This window comes from Zonotrichia albicollis, chromosome 10 (genome assembly GCF_047830755.1).
Source record: "Zonotrichia albicollis isolate bZonAlb1 chromosome 10, bZonAlb1.hap1, whole genome shotgun sequence".
NCBI classification, from domain to species: Eukaryota; Metazoa; Chordata; class Aves; order Passeriformes; family Passerellidae; genus Zonotrichia; species Zonotrichia albicollis.
Window position 1 is genome coordinate 14,788,169 of NC_133828.1, and position 21,429 is coordinate 14,809,597.

The 21,429-nt window shown below is 41.4% G+C and overlaps 1 protein-coding gene across 13 annotated transcripts in view; it reads left to right on the plus strand.

Moving 5' to 3' along the window:
* LOC113459258 (zinc finger protein 804A) overlaps positions 1 to 21,429 on the plus strand; it is a 216,857-nt gene that overhangs the window by 137,681 nt on the left and 57,747 nt on the right. For 10 of the 13 annotated variants that reach the window (XM_074548152.1, XM_074548146.1, XM_074548158.1 and 7 more), the window contains exons 3-4: positions 1,967 to 2,097; positions 4,438 to 21,163. In XM_074548152.1, coding sequence (XP_074404253.1) covers positions 1,967 to 2,097; positions 4,438 to 7,687 — 3,381 coding nt within the window. In that variant the 3' untranslated portion in view covers positions 7,688 to 21,163. The remainder of the gene's footprint in view (positions 1 to 1,966; positions 2,098 to 4,437; positions 21,164 to 21,429) is intronic. The other 3 variants (XM_074548149.1, XM_074548147.1, XM_074548148.1) reach the window with 3 other exon arrangements.

Here is a 21,429-nt window from a genome sequence, read left to right on the forward strand (position 1 = left end):
ATCCCAGTAATTACAGAAAAGTACTGCAGCTGGGAGGTGATTATGGATTTGTATACACCTCAGCTTCTCCTTTTCAAGCATGTGAGACAGTGCCCTATTATCTTCCTTTTGTTCTCTTACTTCTCACTTACTTCTTTCTTTAGCACTTGAGAGGAAAAAAACCCTGAAAAAATATTGAGCTCCACAAAATGCAATTAAATCCTCTCTTTAAGTGCCAAAGGCTGGAGGTGAGGAGGGGAAGGAGCAAATTTCATCTCTTCTCTTGTGTTTTGAGTACTCAGAAGTTTCCTATGAAATGAAGCACTTGAGGTTTCGTGAGTGGCTGGTGGGAGGCAGGGTCACCATCATGCTGTCTAGGAAAACAGGGGAGCACAAGGGTAAGATGTGTTCAACAAAGATGCTCCACGCTTCAAGTACTCTTTTTCTGGGAAAACCAGATATCCTATATCTAGTTTTGAGTGTACTTATAACCTTACAATGTATTAGGACAATAAAAACAAATTTTTATCAGTAGCAAATTTTGATATTTAGAAAATATAAATGGTGGAAGATGTGATTACGTTTCAGATTATTTTTCTCTATCAAGAATATCCAGGCATCTGGAAAAGAATCTGCAAAACTTGGAAATAGAGTGGCAGTCATTTTTTCTGCAAGTTTGTTTTCTCTGCATGTTTCTCCATATTTATTCCTGGCATTGAATGGACTGCCCAAGTAGTGTTAGCACCACCCAAAATGGCAAAGACTAATTCAGTATGTGACTGACTCCTGAAATATCTCAAGATATGGATGATCCTTATGGGTTGTTGTGACTGTTCACAGAGGTTTTAGGATGAGGGAAGAGACGAGGATCTGACTCCATGTTTTAGAAGACTTGATTTGTTATTTTATGATTTATATTATATTAAAACTATACTAAAAGAATAGAAAAAAGGATTCATCAGAAGGCTTGCTAAGAATAGAAAAAGAAAGAATGATAAAAAAGGTTTGTATCTCACTCAGAGTCCAAGCCAGCTCACTGTTGGCCGTTAATTAGAAACACCCACATGAGACCAATCACAGATGCACCTGTTGCATTCCACAGCAGCAGATAATCAATGTTTACATTTTGTTCCTGAGGCCTCTCAGCTTCTCAGGAGAAAAAATCTTAAGGAAAAGATTTTTCAGAAAATATGTCTGTGACAGGTTGGCCCCATAAGGATGATGGAATCCAGCTGCCTGCCCCTTGCAGAACCACCTAAAACTAAGCCATGTGTCACCTAGAGCCAGCTGGTATGTGTGAGGTATTTTTCTGTGAATAGGGGAAAGAAAAATTCACAAAAAGGGTGAAATGAAAAGAGTTGAGAAGGAGCAGGAGGATGCTGCTGACAGGGTTTTGCAAACTCTTTTCCTTAAGATTTTTTCTCTAAGGATGCCTGGGATGGCAGGACGGGAGCTCTCAGGAGCTCTGCAGGTGTTGGCATGGTGATAACAGGGGTAGAGGGACCATGGTGAGCTGAAGGGAAGAGCTTGGAGAGCTTCCACAGAGCAGCAGTGACAAGTGCCATGCCCAGCATCTTGGGCAGAAAAATTCCAGATTTATTGTCATCTGGGGATCAACAGGCTTTTGAGCAGCTTTGCAGAAAAATACCTGGGTTGGTCTTGTTTTTTTATTGATATCTCAAAAATCTGTGGGGAATGTTTTGGGGAGAAATCATGAACAAAATTCAGGGTGAACTTTGCCTCATCCTACTGAGGCTGATCTATAATATCACAAAAGCTACAGTAAAATTTGCTAGGCTGTCTCTAGCCTGGCTAACCTGTCTCTAGCACCTCTAGGTATTTTGGTTATTCCCTTGAAGTCCTTAAATCTGTTGAATGGTTGGGTTAGAATAATTCATGCTGTGGGCACTTACCAGCAAGTAAGAGCCATGAAAATGTTTCTCATCCCAGGGGTTTTTATGTGCATTTATGTGGCTGTTTCTTGCAGAGGCTGAAGGAGCTGAAGCAGAGGGAGTTTGCTCGAAATGTAGCATCTAAGTCACGAAAAGATGAAAGAAAACAGGAGAAAGCCCTTCAACGTTTGCACAAGCTAGCTGAGCTAAGGAAAGAGAGAACCTGGTAAGTCCATAGCTAAAATACTCTTAAATAAGCCCTCCACTGTTTGCTGATGCTGTGGGATGCAGGAGCCCCTTGGCTGTAACACCACACACGGGTTTTGAGGGTGTTTTGGAAGCATTCTGTGCTCAGTATTTGATTCACACTGTGTGCAGGAATGAATGTTTAACACTGCTTTTTCAGCTGAGCTGAAATGACACATATTTTTAGTTTAAAAAAAGATGTGTTTCATATATATTTCATAAAACCAGGCACTTTGGTTGAAAGCTGAGTGAACTAGGTCATGCATTTGCAGGCTGACACTACTTCATTGATGAGGTGAGGAACACAGTCTGTCTCTCTAGGATGTAACAGATCTCTGCGATTTAGTTTTCAAAATGCTCGCCTGGGAAAGCATCCAGAAACCTAGCTTTAGATCTCAATAGCCAGATTTTTTATATTAAAAGGTAAATGCTTCTTTTTCCCCTGCTCAGCAGTGTTTACCTCCCTCTGCAAAAGCGACTCCTTGCTGCTTGTGCATTTTTAGTATTGTTTCTAGGCAAGGTGTTGAAATTAGAGTTGAGCTTGCTTGTTGTGACTGAATTCTCAAAAGTATGACACAGTTCTGACACTGATAAGCCACTGAAGATATATGTACTTGTCACAGTGTAATCCCTGGAGAAGAAAAGACAGAAAAAATATAGATGTTCATGGCAATGTTTTCTCTTTATTCAGCCTTCCCCCCCACCCCAAGATGAACAAACAGAGAAGTCCAACCAAACTGCAGCTCCTGTTCAGAAATATTCTCTTTGTCCCTAGTTTGGATGATGGGCAGTGTCCTGAAACAAAATCTGAATGAGCAGGTGGATGAACATGAATGTTGTGGGGTCTGCTTGACAGGAGAAACACAACACCTAACTTTTTAATCTTCCTGTGATAACTCATGTGGAGACTCTTTCTCCTCCATGAGTGTTTTAGCTGTTCATGTTTTATACTAGAGTCTATCAGATATCATGCCCCCTAAACATGATCCAAAACTTGCATTTTGCATATTGCATTAGAAAGAGGAAAGAATAATTGCTATTTTCCTTTTTCCATGCTAGTGAAGCACAGATTTTGCAAGGCTTTGTTGTTTCTGTGTTATTTGTTGCTTTTTTTTTAATATCCTTTTGCTAGTTCCTGAAGAATTTTTTTTCTGAGCCTAATTTATCTATCTCATAATTGCTATTTGCTACCACTTTGCATCCTAGAGGTGCATCCTTAGAGGTGTGACGTGGACAGACACACAGGATTTTTTAAACTGGCATTTTCTAGGCTGGTTTCATGGAAGTCACCATTTTATTCTGTGAAAGAAAGGATTTCTGTGTGGGTTTAATATATATTTCAAATTTATAAAGAACTGGGCAAGGCAGGAATTCTCATGAGGAATTGCTTTCTCATAAAACCTCTACCTTAATTTCTAGACCTGACAGGGTAAAGACGTTATTCCTCATCTCAGCACTTCTTGGGGTGTTAAATGACTCTTGAAAGTGTTACCAGTGACTCATCAGTGAGTATTGCTCTGCCCTGTAACACAGAGTGATTTGACTAAAACAAACAAACAAATGGTTTTAATGTAGGTCCATTACTCCTAGTGCTGAGCAGCTTCTGTGGATCCTGGAAAATTGTCAGCTTAAACACTTTTTCCTCCTCTCTTTGCTTCCTATTAAGTCAAATAGAACAGATGGGAAGAGGACATGAAATGAAGAACAGAAGTAGACAGTGATAAATTTTTTTCTCAAGAGGGATGAATCACTTACTTTACTTCTGCCAGCTGAAATCCTCTCCCCAGTTTTATTTCTCCATGAAAGAAATTGCTGAGGGTGGCGATGGCTGGGTCTGTGCACACAAATAGGATGGGAGCTGCTGGGGGATTGCCTGTGGGCAGAGCAGCAGTCTCTGGAATGATGGCTACGTGGGAAGTGCTCCATGAAGCACCCTCTGCTTTAATGTATTTTGTAGCATGAAGGAATGTAAAACTGCAGTGTGTAGTAATAGTGTTGTAACCACGGTGGTCTGCTGGGAGGAGAAGCAAGATTTTTGTGGAGACAGTTTCTTCTTTGGCCAATTTGTCTAGGAAAAGTTAACTACTTTGTAGGAATGTTAGTCCTTCAGCTGATAACTTCACATGAAGGAGCTGGGAGCATAATATTTACTCATTTTTTACTACTAGCCAACTGATCTTTATTATAAGAGATGGCATTTTTTTGTACTGCAGAGTCTTCCTCTTTCCTTAAAAAGCTCCCTTAAACACCCATGTAACACCATGTTTCTGTCAGCAGCTCTCTGAACATTATTGACCCAAAGTTTTATTTTCCTTCCTAGTGCTCCCGGGAGCGGGCCTATGTTCAAATCCACCACGGTGACCGTGCGAGATGACTGCAGTGATGTCCCCAAAAGTGCTGCCACAGATTCTGCCCAGAGCCAGGACTTGAGCTGCACGCTGATGCACGATGCACAGAACTGCAAGGACATGGCTTCTGTTATTTCTCCCTCTCCTGGAGATGCAGGAGGTCAGCAATCTGACCCTAACAAATGCGGGGATCAGCTTCAAGGAGCTCAAGGACACAGAGTTGGGTTCTCCTTTGCTTTTCCCAAGAAAGCAGCAGTCAAACTGGAGTCTTCAGCTGCTGTTTTCTATGAGTTTAATGAGGAAGCCTCCATGGAGCATGGATTTAGCAGGAGGAGTAGGTTTGTTCCAGGAACGTGCAGCCTTCAGTCTCCTTCGGCAGCAGCAGAAATAGCCGTGTGCCCTGAGGAGAAACACAACTGCTCTCACCCGCTGGTGGAGAAATGCACGGACACAGCAGAGGCTCCTGAAGCTCAGGAGCTGTCCAGTGAAGGGAGCAGGGTGCTGGAGAGCCCAGCCTTGCCTCCTGCCATGCCCCACTCAAAGCAGCTGGTGTCCCCAGACACGGATGGCCACGGTGTGGGTGTGAGTGTGGCCGAGTTAGGGGACCAAAGGGTGGCCCTGGCTGCAGACAGTGCCCAGGTCCTGCCCCTGTCCCCAGAGCTGCAGGCAGACAGAGCTCCTGAGCAGGAACTGGTGGAGGAGTGCTCCTCTCTGCAGGATGCTGCAGAGGAAAACTGTAATGATGGGAACAGGGATGCACCTGCAACTGAAACTGAAATAAAAACTCTGGGGGCCGATGCAGCAGCTCCAGCACCATCTGAAGAAGGCAGTGGAGCCCCAAAAAGCAAACCAGATGTATACAAGAGACCCTGTCAGCCCTTTGTTCCTGTACTCAGCAAATATGGATCAAATGTTCTTCAGTGGCCATCAGAAATGTTAATTTACACAAGTACAGACCCATCAATTTCTTATAGCTGTAATCCTTTATATTTTGATTTTAAGTCATCAAGACCAAGTGAAAGCCAAGAAAAGCCCAAGCATCAACCAAACATACCTCATTTGCACCATAAAACTGAATCTGATCATATCTTAGTCTCAGATTTTACAAAAAGACCTACTTCAGAGTGTGGTGATTATGAAGTAGAAGTGAATAAAAACGTGTGCAACTATACAATACCCCTGTTAAGTGATGTTTCCCTCTTCAGAAATTGTGACCTTGCAAAAAATCAAAACAAAGTGTCCTTGGATGAGTCATTCAGGATTAGAAAAATAGAAAAGTATCACATATCTCATAACCCCTTACGACAAAACACTGTGATAGATGAGAAATACAACAAAGTCTGGATCAAAGAAGGCCATGAAAAATGGCTTCACAAAAGCAGAAAACGGAAAAGGAGAAGAAAATTATGTCACTGTCATTATCATCACTGTGGAGACACAACAGTAGCAGAAATGGAGATGTCTCCAGTAACTGAAAAAGAAGTTGCTTACAGAGATGAAAACAAATATCAGCACCTCCAAAACAATGCAGAGAAGTGCAGGCACGATGCAGGAAATATCTGGTTTACTGCAGGCGAGGTGCAGCAGCCACAGCCAAAGTTTGGCATTGACAGTGGTCCTAAGAGAGTCGTGTCTGCCTCAGATCACATTCACTGGGACAGAGGCTGGTGTGACTTTTGGAGTGCAAAAGGCAGCGCCCATCACCACCACGGCTGTAAGGGAGCGCACAGGAAGAGCAAAGGCAGCTCCCGGAGGCAGGCCAAGCAGCTGAGCTCCAGGAGGCACAGCCTAAGGCACTCCAAAACGTGCTGCAGATGGAAAGTCAGGAGGCCGAGCTGTAGCCCAGAGCATAAATGTTTGGGACAGTGCAGTGAGGAGAAGGGGCCGAGCCAAACCCAGCCCACAAAGAGGGGTTACAGTGTCCTGACAGAAGAGCCCGAGAAGCCGCACCGCAAGCGGAGGCAGCACACCTATTCCTACTCCTCTTCCTCAGATGAAAGCTCCTGTGGACAGGCATTATCAGCAGAGGAATACCTAAGGCAAGGACATGCTTTAGGTGCCCACCACAGGGCAAAAGGGAAACGCAGGAAAAGGAAGGCGAGGATCCATCATGTTTTCCTCGACAGGAACGCGAAAAGTGAGACCTCTGAATCTTCCAAAGAAAATTCTGCCAGTTCTACAGTAAATATTGTGGGGGAGTTACCGACTCAAGACAATCTAGAGGGAACTAATGCAGCTCCCAGGGATGATGATGCAAAAGACAGGGATGAAACAATGGAGCTGGAGGAGAGCAAGGCACCTATGGAAAGTGCAGATCCGCAGGTAGTGGAAGATGATAAAGCGACGGTGTGCTCAGTGATGGAGAGTGCACCAGCCACGCTTCCCGATGGCGCCATCACAACTTCTGCTGCTCCTGCTGCCCCTCAGCACAGTGCTCCAGCGACTGCTGTCAAACAGGGCGCTCCCCAAGAGGGAAAGAAAAAGGAAAACGTCAACAGCCGCGAAAACCCAGCTCGTTACAAAGTTCCCGTCCCCAACAGACACTTGGAACAAACTCCTCCCAAATCCTACCTTTGCCATTACGAGCTGGCCGACTCTCTCCCGCACGAGAAGATGGGCGAGGTGGCCGGCGAATGGCTGCAGTGCAATCCTGGCATATTCAGCAGCCCCCCTCCCTTGCCATTCAAAGAAGCACACCTCAACACCCACACCTTCCTAACCACCGAGCAGCTCATAGCCCCCTTCCCCCTGCCCGACCAGGCCCTGCTCTTCCCTCCCGACAGCCCGGAGAAGTTCAAGGAGCTCCCCTCGGAGGCCTACCCTCAGCAGATGGTGCCGCAGAACGTGCTGTCGGCCAAGGTGAAGTTCGCCCTGGCCCCACCAGCCCTGCCACCGCTGCCACCGCCGCCGCTGCGCTCCAGCTCGGTGACCACCATCCACCACACGGTGCTGCAGCATCACGCCGGGGTGCTCAAGGTGCTGCAGCCGCACCAGCAGTTCCTGTCGCAGGTGCCGGCCCTGTCCAGAGCGCAGCCCTTGGCCCAGCTGGCCGTGTCCCCGGCAGGCCAGGCCGCGCTGGTGGCACCGCCGCCGCTGCCGCTGCTGCCGCCCGCCGTGCTGCCGCCCGCGCCGCTGCCCTTCCCGCCGCTGCCGCACCCCGCCGGCTTCCCCTCCCTGCTGGCCCCGCACCCCGCCGTCATCCCCCTGCAGCCGCTCTTCTAGGACACACGGAAAAAGAAAAATAAGGGAAAAAAAATGGCCTTCACCCAAACTGCTGTTTCTTAAACTGGTTAAAATTCCTTGCTCCTCGGGAAGCATTTACTGTAAGTATAACGATGCAAGAAACATTGAGACCTACACTATTGCTAAAGCACTGAATAGTCCGATACTAATTACGAACTATATATATATGTGAAAATCATGTCTTAGAATATGTATAATGTATATAAAATATATTTATAGTTCTATAACTTATGTTGTAAAGTATTCACTTTTTCGTTTTTTTATCTTTGTGTATTTGCACCTATTTAATGTTTAGACAAAGCTGATGCACTATGTTTTGTACTATGTTCTCTGAAACTGTAAATCTAGTGACAAACTATCTCTTGCAATAAATTTTTGTTAACTACTTAAGCATATCAAAAATCTTTCATTACAAGCCTCATGGATGTTGTTCTTCCATGTCCTCCTGCAGCTGGATAGCATCCTCTGCCCCTGCTATGCTGGGATAACCAGGTTTCCTACACGCCAGTGATTTATCAGGGAGGCTCAGAGGCCAATACCTCGAGGGCAGCTGTCTCACCAAGCCAGAGAGAAAGGGTAATAGATGTGTTTGTGTTAGCAGCTTGATGTCACTGTGACAAATTTTGCCCACTTGTACTGTGTGCACACACTGCTGACTGGTGGAGCTGATCCCCACTATACCAAACCACAGAAAGGCAATGTAACAAACATAATGCTGGTGCTGGAAGGGGAAGAAAGGCCAATATTGACAGCAGCTTGGCTTGGAGGGAATGTTGCTTGTAGTGAAAGGGTGTAGAGCCTTGGTTCCACCCAGCAGAGAGAGGTCCTTGCTGCTGGGCAGCGTGTGAAGGCAGCAAGAGCACAGCGGCAGGAAGGGGACATCAGGAAACCCACCAGGGTTTGATACAAATTCTTACACAGCAGCAGGAAGGGGACATCAGGAAACCCACCAGGGTTTGATGCAAATTCTTACCTCACTTCACCCCCTCCCCCCCCACCCTTCTTCCAGCAGCATTTCACTAAAGATAATAGAATACCACAGCATAGAGATTAATTGAAGTAATAATGTACTGCCATTGTTTCTAACTGTGTTTCAGAGACTTCTCCCTACCTCTGCAGCCTTTTCATTGCTGTCAGACCTCACCCAGCTTTAGCTGGTGCAATCTCCTCATTTGCTTTTAGCATGAGGTGTATCAGAGCCATGCCTGCGACAGTCCAGAATAAAAGCAGAAGTCATTCTGAGGTAGAGCCATCCCTTTGAGTTAAAATGAAGTGTTATCATGTGAGTGAAGCCAAGGATTTGCAGCATGAAGGTTAGTGCTAGAAGTAGGCCCTCCATAAGAAAAGGTAGGTAGGCTCTCCCCATTAATTACTTCTTTTCACCTTTTTATATACTATAATAAAAATCATATAAAGTCGAACTGGAAGAACAGTGAATTTTAAGCATTATTAATAGACACTGCATATTAATAGCTACAGGCATAAAGTAATGCTATATCTTACAACATATATATCTGGATCTTATTTTCTGCATCGATAGCATTAGGACTTACCTGTATGGATATTGCAAGAACTTACCTGTACGGATATTGCAAGTTTTAGTATAATATCACATCAAAACTGTGGCAAACAACATCTTGCCACTGTGATTACAGAGTCACCTGCTCAAGGGACGTGATCTTCCCATGTGGTGTGGTCACAAAGGGCTAATTTATGTGTTAAAAAGCAAAAAGTTGCCAAGGAAGAGCAGATGAGCAGCCAGGTTCTGGAGAGTGCCCGGATCCCCCACCTGAGGCTGCAGCAGGGAATGGGAGTGGGGAGCATCCCCCCTGTGATGCTAGAGGGAAGGTGTGTTTTCTCTAGCTCTAACTTCAGGTGGGTGCCCGTTTCTATTCACGTGGTACCTGAGAAATACAGGACTAAGTGACTTTATACTGCTTTATTTCCAGAGGCTGCTGCAGAAGGTGTTTGTCTCCCCTCTACACCCTCTGTGGCCGGGCAGGGGAATCTCCTTTGGAGGCGGGAGGGTTGTCCTGGGTGATTTGGGTCCCTTGGGTGACTTGTCCTGGCTCTTGCCCTTCTGATCTCCCATCAAAGACAAAACCCATCTCATCATAGAGAAAAAAAGAAAAAAGAATCCACATAGGACTAATACGGTTGCACGTTCTGGCAGAGTAAAGATAGCCAATTTAAAATTTTCAGTTGCAGTGTTCATTGAAAAATCCCATCTGTGAACTTGGAGGTCCACATTTTTTCCCCCAAAATGTTCCAACGCCTTCGAATTCTTCTTTTTTCCTTCCAATTTAAATTATTTTAGGTTGTTAAACAGTTTTAAGACATTGCACAATTCTTTATTATCTACTGTAATTGCTGTTCAATAGTGTATAAACTATTTAAAATATAAGACTAATAACCATAAAATGTAATAATTTTCTAAGATGGTATTGCCTTTAATGCTAGAACTGTTTGTATATGTGACTTCATATGTAAAAGCAAAAGCAGTATAAAAATAAATCATAAGTTAAGTTTCAAATTGAACACACTAAATTAAATTACCTAATGAAATATTCTTTTGAGTTTCTGGTTTATTATTAAATACATAATTCCTAGTAAGTTACATAAGGGTAGTTCTTCTTTTGTATCTTTTATCTAGTATTTCAGATTAAATGTGTATTTTTATTCCATAAATTGGTAGTTTAATTTAGAAACAAAGAACTATTGCAAGTGCTAAGTAATTGAATTTTTATAATCCTAAATAATCCTAAATAAATTCTACCCAATTCCTTAAATGTAATAATTTACTTCTGAATTTAAAAATTTGCACAGATCTAGTGTGTTTAAGTTCCTGTCTAAGCTGAATTTACTGTGTAAGCAGTAAAAGTGTTGCTCCCAAAGGGCAAGAATTAGACCTTGGGACAGAGCACTGCGTGAGGTTAGAGAATTTGTGATTTCCCAGAGCAGCTCTGCAGAGAAACTCCTGAAAAGGCACTGTGTTCCACAGAGAGGAGAAGAAAACCTTTATTTTGGTCCTTAGAAAGTTGCAGCCTGCCCAGACTGACCTTCCTGGGGACATTCCATTTCTCAGGTAACCTGAGCCATGAAATAATAATGGTCCAGAGGAGCTCTTGGGCATTAAGGAATGCTCAGAGGGACATTTTGGATAACTGGGCTCTTGTCTTGTGTCTGTAAGTGCACAGAATTTTTTTAATGTTGACAATATATGCAAAGAATGGGGCTGGTAATTTGGTTTCCTTCACAATCTGGAAGCTGCACGAGTTAATTGCTGGGGAGAAATCAAGTTTCAGATTCTACACAAATGGGCAATGGGTTGTGGCCCACTGAAAAACTGCAGGTCACAGTCTTTGGTAAAATAAACAATTTGTATGGAGGATCACTGAGTGAGAATGGTTTTACCTTTCAGTTTTATCAAACAGCAACCAAATGGTCATGAAGCAATGTCTTCTTTACCTGACGTGTTAACTTTTTATTAGCTTGACAACTTTTTGCACTTGTAAGAGTCCTTTTAGGTATGGTATTGGAACAAAGCTTTCCAAAGCTATTGGAACATCCAATTCTCTTTATTCCTGTACATGATGATGTGCTGCTAATACAACAGATCACATGACTATAATTCTTCTGACAAGTTTCTTTTCTGCAACTGTGCTTTTCCCTCAAAATAATTGTTTTCCGTTATGGTAATATTTACTTGATATGCTGCAGTTAAAATACAGCTTTAAATGTATTTGTTCAGGTTCTTCCTTGGTGTAAATTTATGTACAGCCTCTGGCTTTGGTTTGTAACCACCAAAAATCACTCGTGCTGCAATGCCAAGGGTTTTGTTAACTCCCCCAGATTAAGGCAATACATTATGACCACGTGAATGTATTTTGAAGACAGTTCCTTGTTTGTAAGTAAGGTGGTAAATTTTAATCTGATATGGGTGTTTTGCTTAGAGTGTACATGTTCTAAACTCCATACATTCATTTTCTGCTCTCCAATTACTGTGCATTGCCTAAAGGCTTGTGTATGTGCAGCAGTGCACACATTTATGCCATGTGCCTACCAGTTGTAAAATATTACAGCTCTATATTAACTCTCTTTATTGAAAGTAAAGACATTTTTACTGTATAAAGATCATTGGATATTTTTAAATTAACATGACTGACTATCTCAATGGGTATGTTACTTCATAGATCACTTTGATTTAGTATTTGCGGCAGGCATGGTTTTGTACGTTATGTTCTCCCTTCTCCTCTTTACTTCAGGAACTATACAAAGTTTTCTATTTTTCTCTGTGACTAAGATTATCAGAGTTTATGGAAATTTGCCTATTTATGAAAATGAATCAGGCTAATTTATTACTTTCATCTGCAATAATTAGTGTACCAACTTTACAGATTATAAGACATCTTATTTTTTGCTTCAAGCTTCTGTTTTATATTATGGGTATTTATAAAAGGTTATAAGGGAGAGTTTCTACCCTGAGTCTAAACTTTGACCAGTTAGTGAATTTTTGAAATCAATGGAATCCAAGGAAGATTTTCCATTAGTGTTACTGAGGATTTATTTTGACTGGAGCATGAGGCCTCTTTATTTATTAAAACTGCCTAATACTTGCTGCTTTCAGGTAAATAATAATTTTATGAGGTGTGATGAGGAGCACAGTCTGGTAAAGAAAAATGAATCCATTTTTAATCAGTCTTCTACCTCCTTTGTTGCCAGGCTGTTTATATAATTAATGACTATAAAGTTATATCTTTAAAATTTCTGTTCTGTATCATCAGTGTTTTGAAACATGGGCATGAACATGTTTCTAGTTTCTAGTTTCTAGTTTCTACATGTTCTTCTAGTCTAATACCAAAGAGAAAAACAGTTCATTGGAATATTTATTTCTCTACCTGTACAGACTCACTTAGACATTTTAATAAGTAGAACTACATTAATACAATATGCAGGTGGCATAATGCATCAGTAATCTTTATTTTTGCTGGGATAAGATCAAAATGTGCAAATCAATGTAGAGAAAAGCACTAGCAAGCTTCACATGTGAACACATGATGAATACAGTATTATTTATGAGAATTAAAGATGGTTGCTCTTAAATCACAAGTGGTGTTTGTTTGCTATGAATGAGACTTTAAAAAAGATTTTTTTTCCTCAAAAGAAACAGCAAACAGGAAAATAATTTTGAAAATACTTGTTTGTAAATCAGTTGGATAAAACCCGTGTACCTTTCTCATGGATGAGAAACAGCAAGTAAGTATTGGACATTCAAAATCCTACATGATATAAGGAAAAATTTTACATTTACATAAGGAAAAAAAAATTACACTTCTAGTGCAGTCTTACCTTGATTTAATCCAGTGAAACCTGCAGGAGGAATTAGGAGATTCATTTAAATGAATATATTTGCACTACTGTGAATACAGAGAAAGTGAAGCCCAGCTCAGGTCCAAATTTTTTGTTGCAATGCACCTCAGATTTAACAGCCTAAATCATTTGACCCCAAAGCTTCTTGAATGTAACAGACTCTTGTATAAATGGCTTTTATATCACTGGAGTGCTGGAAAGAGTGACAGTACAATCCAGAGAAATCTCTCCTCCCGTGCCAATAATGCCTGCTGAAGCAATCACTGTAGGAGATGCTGGAGGGAGGAAACCTGAACTGGACAATGCCTAAATAATACGTTTTCCTTGTGGGATCGAAGGTGAAAATGGAACCTTACCTGCATTTTGGTGCTTATACATCTCCAGGTGTGCATGTGTGTGTTTGTACACGTGTACCAACTTACTGCCTTAGGATTTTTTTTTTCCAGGCATATTTAAGTAGTGGTATGAATATCTTATTTGAAATCTACATAGCAGAAAGGGAGAAATCACTGAAGGGAGGAATATTGACACAGAAAAATAAGGAAAAAAGTGGTTTTAATATAACGAACCTATCTTTTCCTCTTGAGGGTGGAGGGAAGTTGCATAAAGTTATTTCACTTGCTTTTTATGAGGTGCCTCTGCTTTGTATCTCTTTACCACTGAAATTAGTAGTGCTGTTTGCCTCAGCTGGTCTGTCAATCCATCAGTGTCAAAATAAAAAAAATAAAGTCAGGTTAGCAGGAGAAAATCTGCATACAGTTTGCTCTTAATAAAGTCCCTTTTGTCTCTGGAGAAATTATTCATGGAGAGAACCCTCAGTGTGCAAAATAAGCCCGTTGCTCTCCCTGCCACTGCCTACAGCTGCATGTTTGCTCACCTTTTCCTAACTTGTCATTCTCCAGGAGCAGAAGAAATGAAAAGGGAGTTATTTTCTTCCAGTGCCACCAGCTGAAGAAGTCTCAGGTCTCCAGCTGGGTTTCCTCAGCTCTGTTGGATGTTGGTGCAGTTGCTTGCTCATGGCAGAGGTCAGTCAGGACTCTGTTCTTCAAGCCATAAGAGGATACCAAATCTGGGCTAGGTGTATTTTGGGGTTTATTTTCCATAAAATGATGTGGACCATTGAATGTGTTATTGGTTAATAAAAAAGGCAAAATGCTATTAAAGGTTGTAAAAAGCAGATTAAATAGAAGCTAAGTGTTGGGGTGAGATACAGAGTGTTGATCACAAAAGGTTTCATGAGGGAGTTGTCTTAGGTAAGAAATTGATAATGAAGAAAAAGAGCAATGTAAATGATATTTTGCTTAAAATGTTAAGTACCCTCACATAGACAACATCTGTGCAAGAAAAAGCAGTTTTGAGTCACCAGTCAAGTACTGGGAGCTGAATTTTGGGCAGCAGTGTTGTATGGGAAGTAGGACAGTATGCACTGGAGGCAGCAGGAATTGCTACTCTGAAGAATGTCTTGAAGGACAATAAAAAGTGGGTCTACTTTTGGAGGCAAAGGCGGGGATGAGGGGAGTCAGACCTGCCAATATTGAGGAGCTGGATGGTGGAGCAAAGAGCTAAAATGAGGCTGGGTGGAGGGGAAGCACTGCTGCAAGAGTTCTTAAAGACAAGTTTCCAGAAACTCAGGCCTGTAGAAATCAGTGATAATTAATCTCTAGAACCCCCCTGCCTCCTTTTTATTCACTTATCCTGGGGGGGTATTTCTACTTTTAACCCCAGGATGGTGAGGGCTGGGTTTCCCTGCCAAGGCACTGTGGCATGCAGGGATCCTGCAGCAGCTGGGGGACTGATTCCCTGGAAAGGCTGAAGACACAAGCAGCTCTTTAGAGTGTTTTTCAGATGCAGGGAAACACAAGTGGAGGCCAGTTCAGTGTGTGGGTGAGAGGGGAGTGCATCAGGCTCTGTGTGCTGCAGTGTCACATCGGAGCTGCCTCTCCCCTCCGTTGTTCAATCACTGCGCAGGGTTTGGAGAGATGCATCAGCCGGAGCAGCTAAATATGACAGGATTTTCCTCAAATGCTGCAGCTACCCAAACACCCCTCTTTGCAAGATGATTTTAAAGAAAACTGCATGCCTTTTGATGGCAGAGCTGAGACCCCTTTCCAGGGAGGGTGAATGTCTGGGGAGCTGTTGGCTGCTTTCCATCTCCACCTTGCAATGGGGAGGAGCAGGGCAGGGCTAAGCAGATACTGCCAGCCAGAGAATTCTGTTCTGAAGTGCTGCAGAATAGTGCTAAAATTGCTAGAATGCTGCTGGAATTCTAGTAACGGGGAAGCAAAACCCTAGTGGTCATCAGGGATTCCCTGTCTGTGACCATTCAGCAGGCAGCTGTCTCAAATTCAGTGGCCTCGTGGATGGAGAAAGCTCCACAGAATAACTGGCAAGCTTTCTTTTCATCTTTTAAATCCATAATGCATGTATATATACATATTGTTAATAATTCATATTAATGGAGAGCTCTTGCCCAAGAGCACATTCCCCTATCACAGAAAATAAATTGTTTAATGATGTCTAGGATAGAAATCAGAGGCTGACTCTAAATCCAGCTATTACGGAACAGTGCTAGACATGCAGTGCACACTTCCATAAACAAATAAATTCATTACAGTTTAATAACAGTGGAAATAAAAAATGTAAGGTAATTTAAATAATGTGCAAAATAGAGCGATATTTTATCCTAAAACCATAATGCCAAGTACTCACATTCTCAGGAATTCTTGAAAGCTTTCGGGGCTGCCCTTAAGTGCAGGTAAACAATAAGGTGGAATTTTACTGTTGTCATTGTGGCCTACATTTACAGGGAGGCAAAATTCAGTTTTGTGGTGGTAGTTGTCCAAGCCTGGGTGTTAGATGGAAAAGAGTCTGGGAATGCTCAGTTTGGTGCTGGGTCACTCAGTAGGTTTGTGTAGGAGACTGGGGGATTTGAGAGCAAAGGACAGAATCTGCAGAGCCTCCCTGCCACTGAGGAAAAGCAGGGTTTGGAGATGTCAATGGTGCACTGCGGGGGTGGAAAGGAAGGTGAGGAACTGAAACAGGACCTTACAAGCTTAAATTGCAGGAGTTTTGCAGAGAAATTTTGCCAGTTGTCTGGACCCTTTGATTGTTGGATAATTCAAGCACCTTGTTTTCATGTCTTTTAAAACAAAATAAAAAGAGGGATCTATTTCTTGCTTAGAAATGGGTAATAACAGGAGATTCAGTAGTGACTGACTTGTTGTTTTTCTAATCCCAGCAACTGAAATATTCCTTATGATGGTTAGAGCTCAGTTGTGTCCTGTCCTGCTGGCGTTCTCCCTGGGAGTGCTCCTCTGCAGTGGATTGCTCCTGGCCATCAGAAACAAACATTCCAGGTGACCCAAAGTGCTCATGTTTTACATATCTTCCATCTTCCCTGCTGTTTCATGGATCCACAATTCATGTGGACCATTTCAGTTGGGTGCTGTGTCAGACCGGGAATTTTTCCAGGTGATTCTGTTATAAATATTTGCGTTCGTTTTCTGATAGTTCAGCTTCAAATAATTTTTTGCTTGTCCTATTAAATGGCTGCTCTGTTTCACAGAATGATCACAGGTATCTTTCCCTGGGGCTGAATTAGGTGTTCCTCTAGGTGATGTGTAAATCTCTTATGCTGTGATAACAATGTCATCCTGCAAGAGGGGCCCTTTCCTGGTCACTGTTCTATTAAAGTATTAATAAGTTGGTATTGGTTTAACTTGAAATCTGCATATCCTCATCTGCAACATCTCTGAATATGTATTTGTAGCCTAAACTCATCTCTCTCAGTGAGGTTTTCATTCTATGAAGGTTTAGGTCAGAAATCTGAAGCCAATCTGGGTTTTGAATTCAGGATATCCAAGTAGGCCTAGATTTGACAGCTTTTGGGGTCTGATTGGAATTTCTGGATCTATTAAATGGTTCTGAAGGCTCCTTCTGAGACTGATGAGAACAATTTTGAATGTTCTCTTACCACAACCCTATCACACTGATCATCAGCCTCACAGACTGAAGGTTTAACATCCCAAGCATGCCATATCTGTGTATTAATAACCATTAATGGCATCTCAGCCAATTATTTTCCCTGAAGATCTCACCATACCATTTGGCATCTCACCAAATTTTTAAAATTACCAAATTCAGTAACTGAATTTGGTAATTTTAAAAATGCTGGCTATATTATTTTTGTTTTAAAGTCTCTGCAGCAATTTGTACATTAATTCTCCTTTCACAAGCAGGAGAGATTTTGAGAACTGGCTTTTCCTTGATGTTTGTCAAAGGGAACTAATTTTTTATTCAATAATACATTTTTTCTTTCAAATCACCCAGAAATTTTAATATACTTGCTCTGTTACAGAATAAGAAAATGACTGTTTATCCCAATGGATATTTTTTTCAGGGAAAAAAAAACCCCTCTTTGCTTATTTGAGGATTTAAACATGAATTCTAGTTTCTTCTCAGCTCTCTGTCTTGTGATGCTCCTTGTCAGATTAATGTGTTTTAAAGCTGTTGGTTGGTACCTGAGCTGCCAAAAAAGAAGATTAAAACCACACCTTTCATTTTGGGGGACTCATTTTGCATTGCAAAATACAGAGGAAGAGAAAGCAAACCTTTCCTGCTTACTGCTGGCATGCATCTGAGGCTGGCTATGTGTGCCATTATGTTTGGGGTTAGGAAGAAATTTCAGTTTCTCTCAGCCCTGGATATTCACACTAGAACAGATTCAAGATCCTGAAATGGTTTTTGTTTTGTGAGGAACAGAATGTACAGAAATGAGGGGTCATGGGTTTGATTTTTATCTCAGGCACAAACGGGGCATGTGACTCAGGACAGAAATAATTTCTCTCTGCTTCCTTCAGGAGACTGGGACTGTTCCATTTGCCTTCCAATGCAGTGGATACACTTACCTTGTACAGTTAATAACTAGATTATATATTTATATTAACTTTTTAATTTTCATGAAGTTTTCAGCTAGGAAAAGAGAGAGAGACAATGTATTAATGTAATTAATACTAACAAAGTACTTTTTTCCAGATATAATTTCAGAAGAAATTGCTGAGCAAATCCTCAGTGTATTTTTACACAAATATAAATAATTTCTGAAAGAAATACAGAGGATAACCCATGAGTTCAAGCAACAGGGAGGCATTCTGCAGCAGCTCCCTTTGGTCCCAGGTTCTGATGAGACCATCAAGGCTGGCCAAGGCCCATAAACACTGCAGAGGTTTGGAGTGATCTTGTTCACCAGTGCCACTAATCCAGTTTTAAATCAATTTTTCAGAACCTGGCTCCTTTTCTCCTCTCAGTCTGAGTAATAAAGTGCATTCAGGGGAGATGATGCACATGAGAAAGTGCTGCTCATTTCACAGGGCTTGAAGAATAATCCAGGACTATATATTTCTCTAGTGTTTCAGTTAGTGTTTAAGTGATTCAGCCATCATTTTTGCTATTGCACTTATTATAGAAGGTGCTTGATTTTCATCTAATATGTTCTGAAGTCTTTTAAGACCATTTTTTTACAGTTTCTTAAAGTAAGAGCCTGTTCCACTCTCAATGACCATAAATAACTCACTTTTCTGCATATGGATATATCACCATATCTTGCAGACAGGTCAGTTTTTTACATGGAGCAAAAAAAACCTGATGTGGGAAAAAAACCTGGATAAAACAGTGAAATCAAACAACAGCAGATCCCTATGCACATATGATGGATAGGCATACTTTAATGAAAAATTAAGCATTTAAAATCCAGATCTTGCCTCTGTGCTTCTTTTGTTGAAATTACAAAACATGCCAATTTTTCCATTCATGCCAAATACCAACTAGGAAGACAATAAAAAAAACCAACCAAAACAAGAGAGACCCTTATTGTCACTGGCAGAAGGGTTTCTTTCACTGGGGTATAATGAAATGACCTGGCTTTTTTTGGGTAAGGTTTTGGCTGCTTGAAGTCAGCACATTTTCAGTGTGTGTTTTTGTAGGCGCTGTTTAGGAAAGGACAGGCTGACCACAGATTTCCAGAGATTCTATGTTGGATTTTGCTGACAGGCAATATTTTGGTTCTTATAAATAATTGGATCTTATAAAGAATCATTTGCTCAATTTTGATATGTCCCACAACTTTCTCAAATTGTTGTTTAGTGCTAAAATAAGATTGTAATTGAATTAGTTGCAGGTTTTTGAAGAAATATTTTTTGTTACATTGAGCGTGATGAACAGTGATTTTCTTTGTATGTGCAACAGGTCACTTCTGTGAACAGATTTCTTCCAGACTGAAAAATGCCAACCAAAACTGTGAATGCATTTGGACCAGGTCACATTGAAAAAATATAAAAGTATGTTCAATTATGCAATATACAATTTCCCTTTCTCCTTCTGTCCCAGGTGGGTGTTGTGTGACAGGATGGAGTGTGCCTGGTTACCATAGGAATGCAACATGCAAGGAAGATTCTAAATAGAAAGCAGTTAATCTAACTAAGCATCTTTTGGTGCCACTGCCTCATTCTTTAAATCCTTAACACCTATAACATTTAAAAGGCAGATATTTGGAAATAAGCTTTACCCAGCAAAGTTACAGAACCCTGAGAAAACACCTGGAGGAAAGGCAAGTGTGTAAATGTGCAGCTCAGGGGGGATCAGTGTTTTTATCTCTTACAAGAGACACACAATTCCTGTCAGCTGCAGAGCTGATGGGATCTGAACAAGGCTTTTCATGCCCGTTGCCTTCCACTCTTCATCAGTTCTGCTCTGTCATGGTTAATGTTCTCCCTTGCAGCAACCTTAATTGTTTTTTGAGGGTTAGAAGAGTGATCATAATCGCTGCTGTTATGGATTTAATTCTGATCTGCAAAGAGACTGTGCTGTGAGCAAACGTTTTCATTTTGAGCACTTAAATCAATGGTTTTCAATTACAAATAGAGAACACAGGAGCTGGAAATGTTCCTTACCAGAGGGTAGATCCTGCCCCTATTTGTCACTCACATTGCTTATTTTTCAGGCATTCACAGTTGAAATTCTGAGCTCTGGAAATAAAGGATGTGGTATCTTGTTGTGGTGTTGTGAGGGTCCTCAGGATGAGGTGAGAGATGAGAATTTGACTCCAAGTTCTCAAAAGGCTGATTCGTCATATTATGATAATATTATGACTATATTTTGTTATTATATTACAATAATATTATATTAACTATATTATATTTATTATATAATGTTATTTATATGATATTTATTATATTATATTGAAATGATATACTAAAACTATACTAAAGAAAGGAGAGTTCTGATTAAGGCTAGAAAAGAATGAATAATAAAAACTCGTGGCAGACGCAGAAAGTCCGACACAGCTGATGGTGTTTGGCCATTAATTAAAAAACAATTCACATGTTTGGATAAACAATCTCCAGACCACATTCCAGAGCAGCAAAACATGGAGAAGCTGAGACTTCTCTCATCTTCTCAGGGGAAGAAATCCTGGCAAAGGGATTTTTCAGGAACTATCGTGGTGACAGTATCTACAAAAAAACATTCCACTTGTGGATGATCTCTAACTAATTGGTGAGTACAGATTAAAAAAAACAGCTTAGGTGGCCACATTCTCTTGAGTGCCTTGCCGTGAAATGGCATTTGGGCTATGAATGGAGTGTTCTCCTTTCTTCTTCCCTGTGTTCAAGTTTTGTGTGCCACAAAGGTTTATTCCTACAGCAATGTGCTGCTCTTTGTTGCTGTTTGACCTGTTAATGTTTATTTCTGTTCTTCCACCCTCAACTTACAGCAGTGTGGAATTGTTTTGTGCCTACATCCTGGCAATGCCATGGGGGAACCTCCAGGGAAGCAGCTGCTGATTATGGCAATGTATCAGGGGAAATCCCATCCCTTGAAAGAACGCATAGCCAGGAGCATCACTTCATTAAAACAACTCCACTTAAACTGAGCTTCTCCTTGCGAAATTCAGAGTACTGAGACAATACCAGCAGTAGAAAAAAGAATGAAAACTCCCAGCTGAAATAATGCCCAGAAATTGCATTCACTCAGTGCCAAAGACCTGTGGATGGCTGCAGTCTGACAAAGCTCTTCACTGAGCTAGTTCAGGTAAGCACACTTTACATAAGAGTAAATTTTGTGTCATTTTTCTTGTATTTCCTCCTAGGTATTTGGGGTTACAGTGCAAATATTCTGTCTTATCTGAGTAGCTGTTTACTTTAAATTGTCTCATGAATTTAATTAGGTACTTTTGAATTTTGGTGCTGTTCACTGTCAGTGCAGCCAGTGATGGGTGCCAGTAGTAAATGCCTTATTGTCTGTATATCACGTTACACTGACACTGCTGTCTACACATCTGGTCACCAGTGTGACAG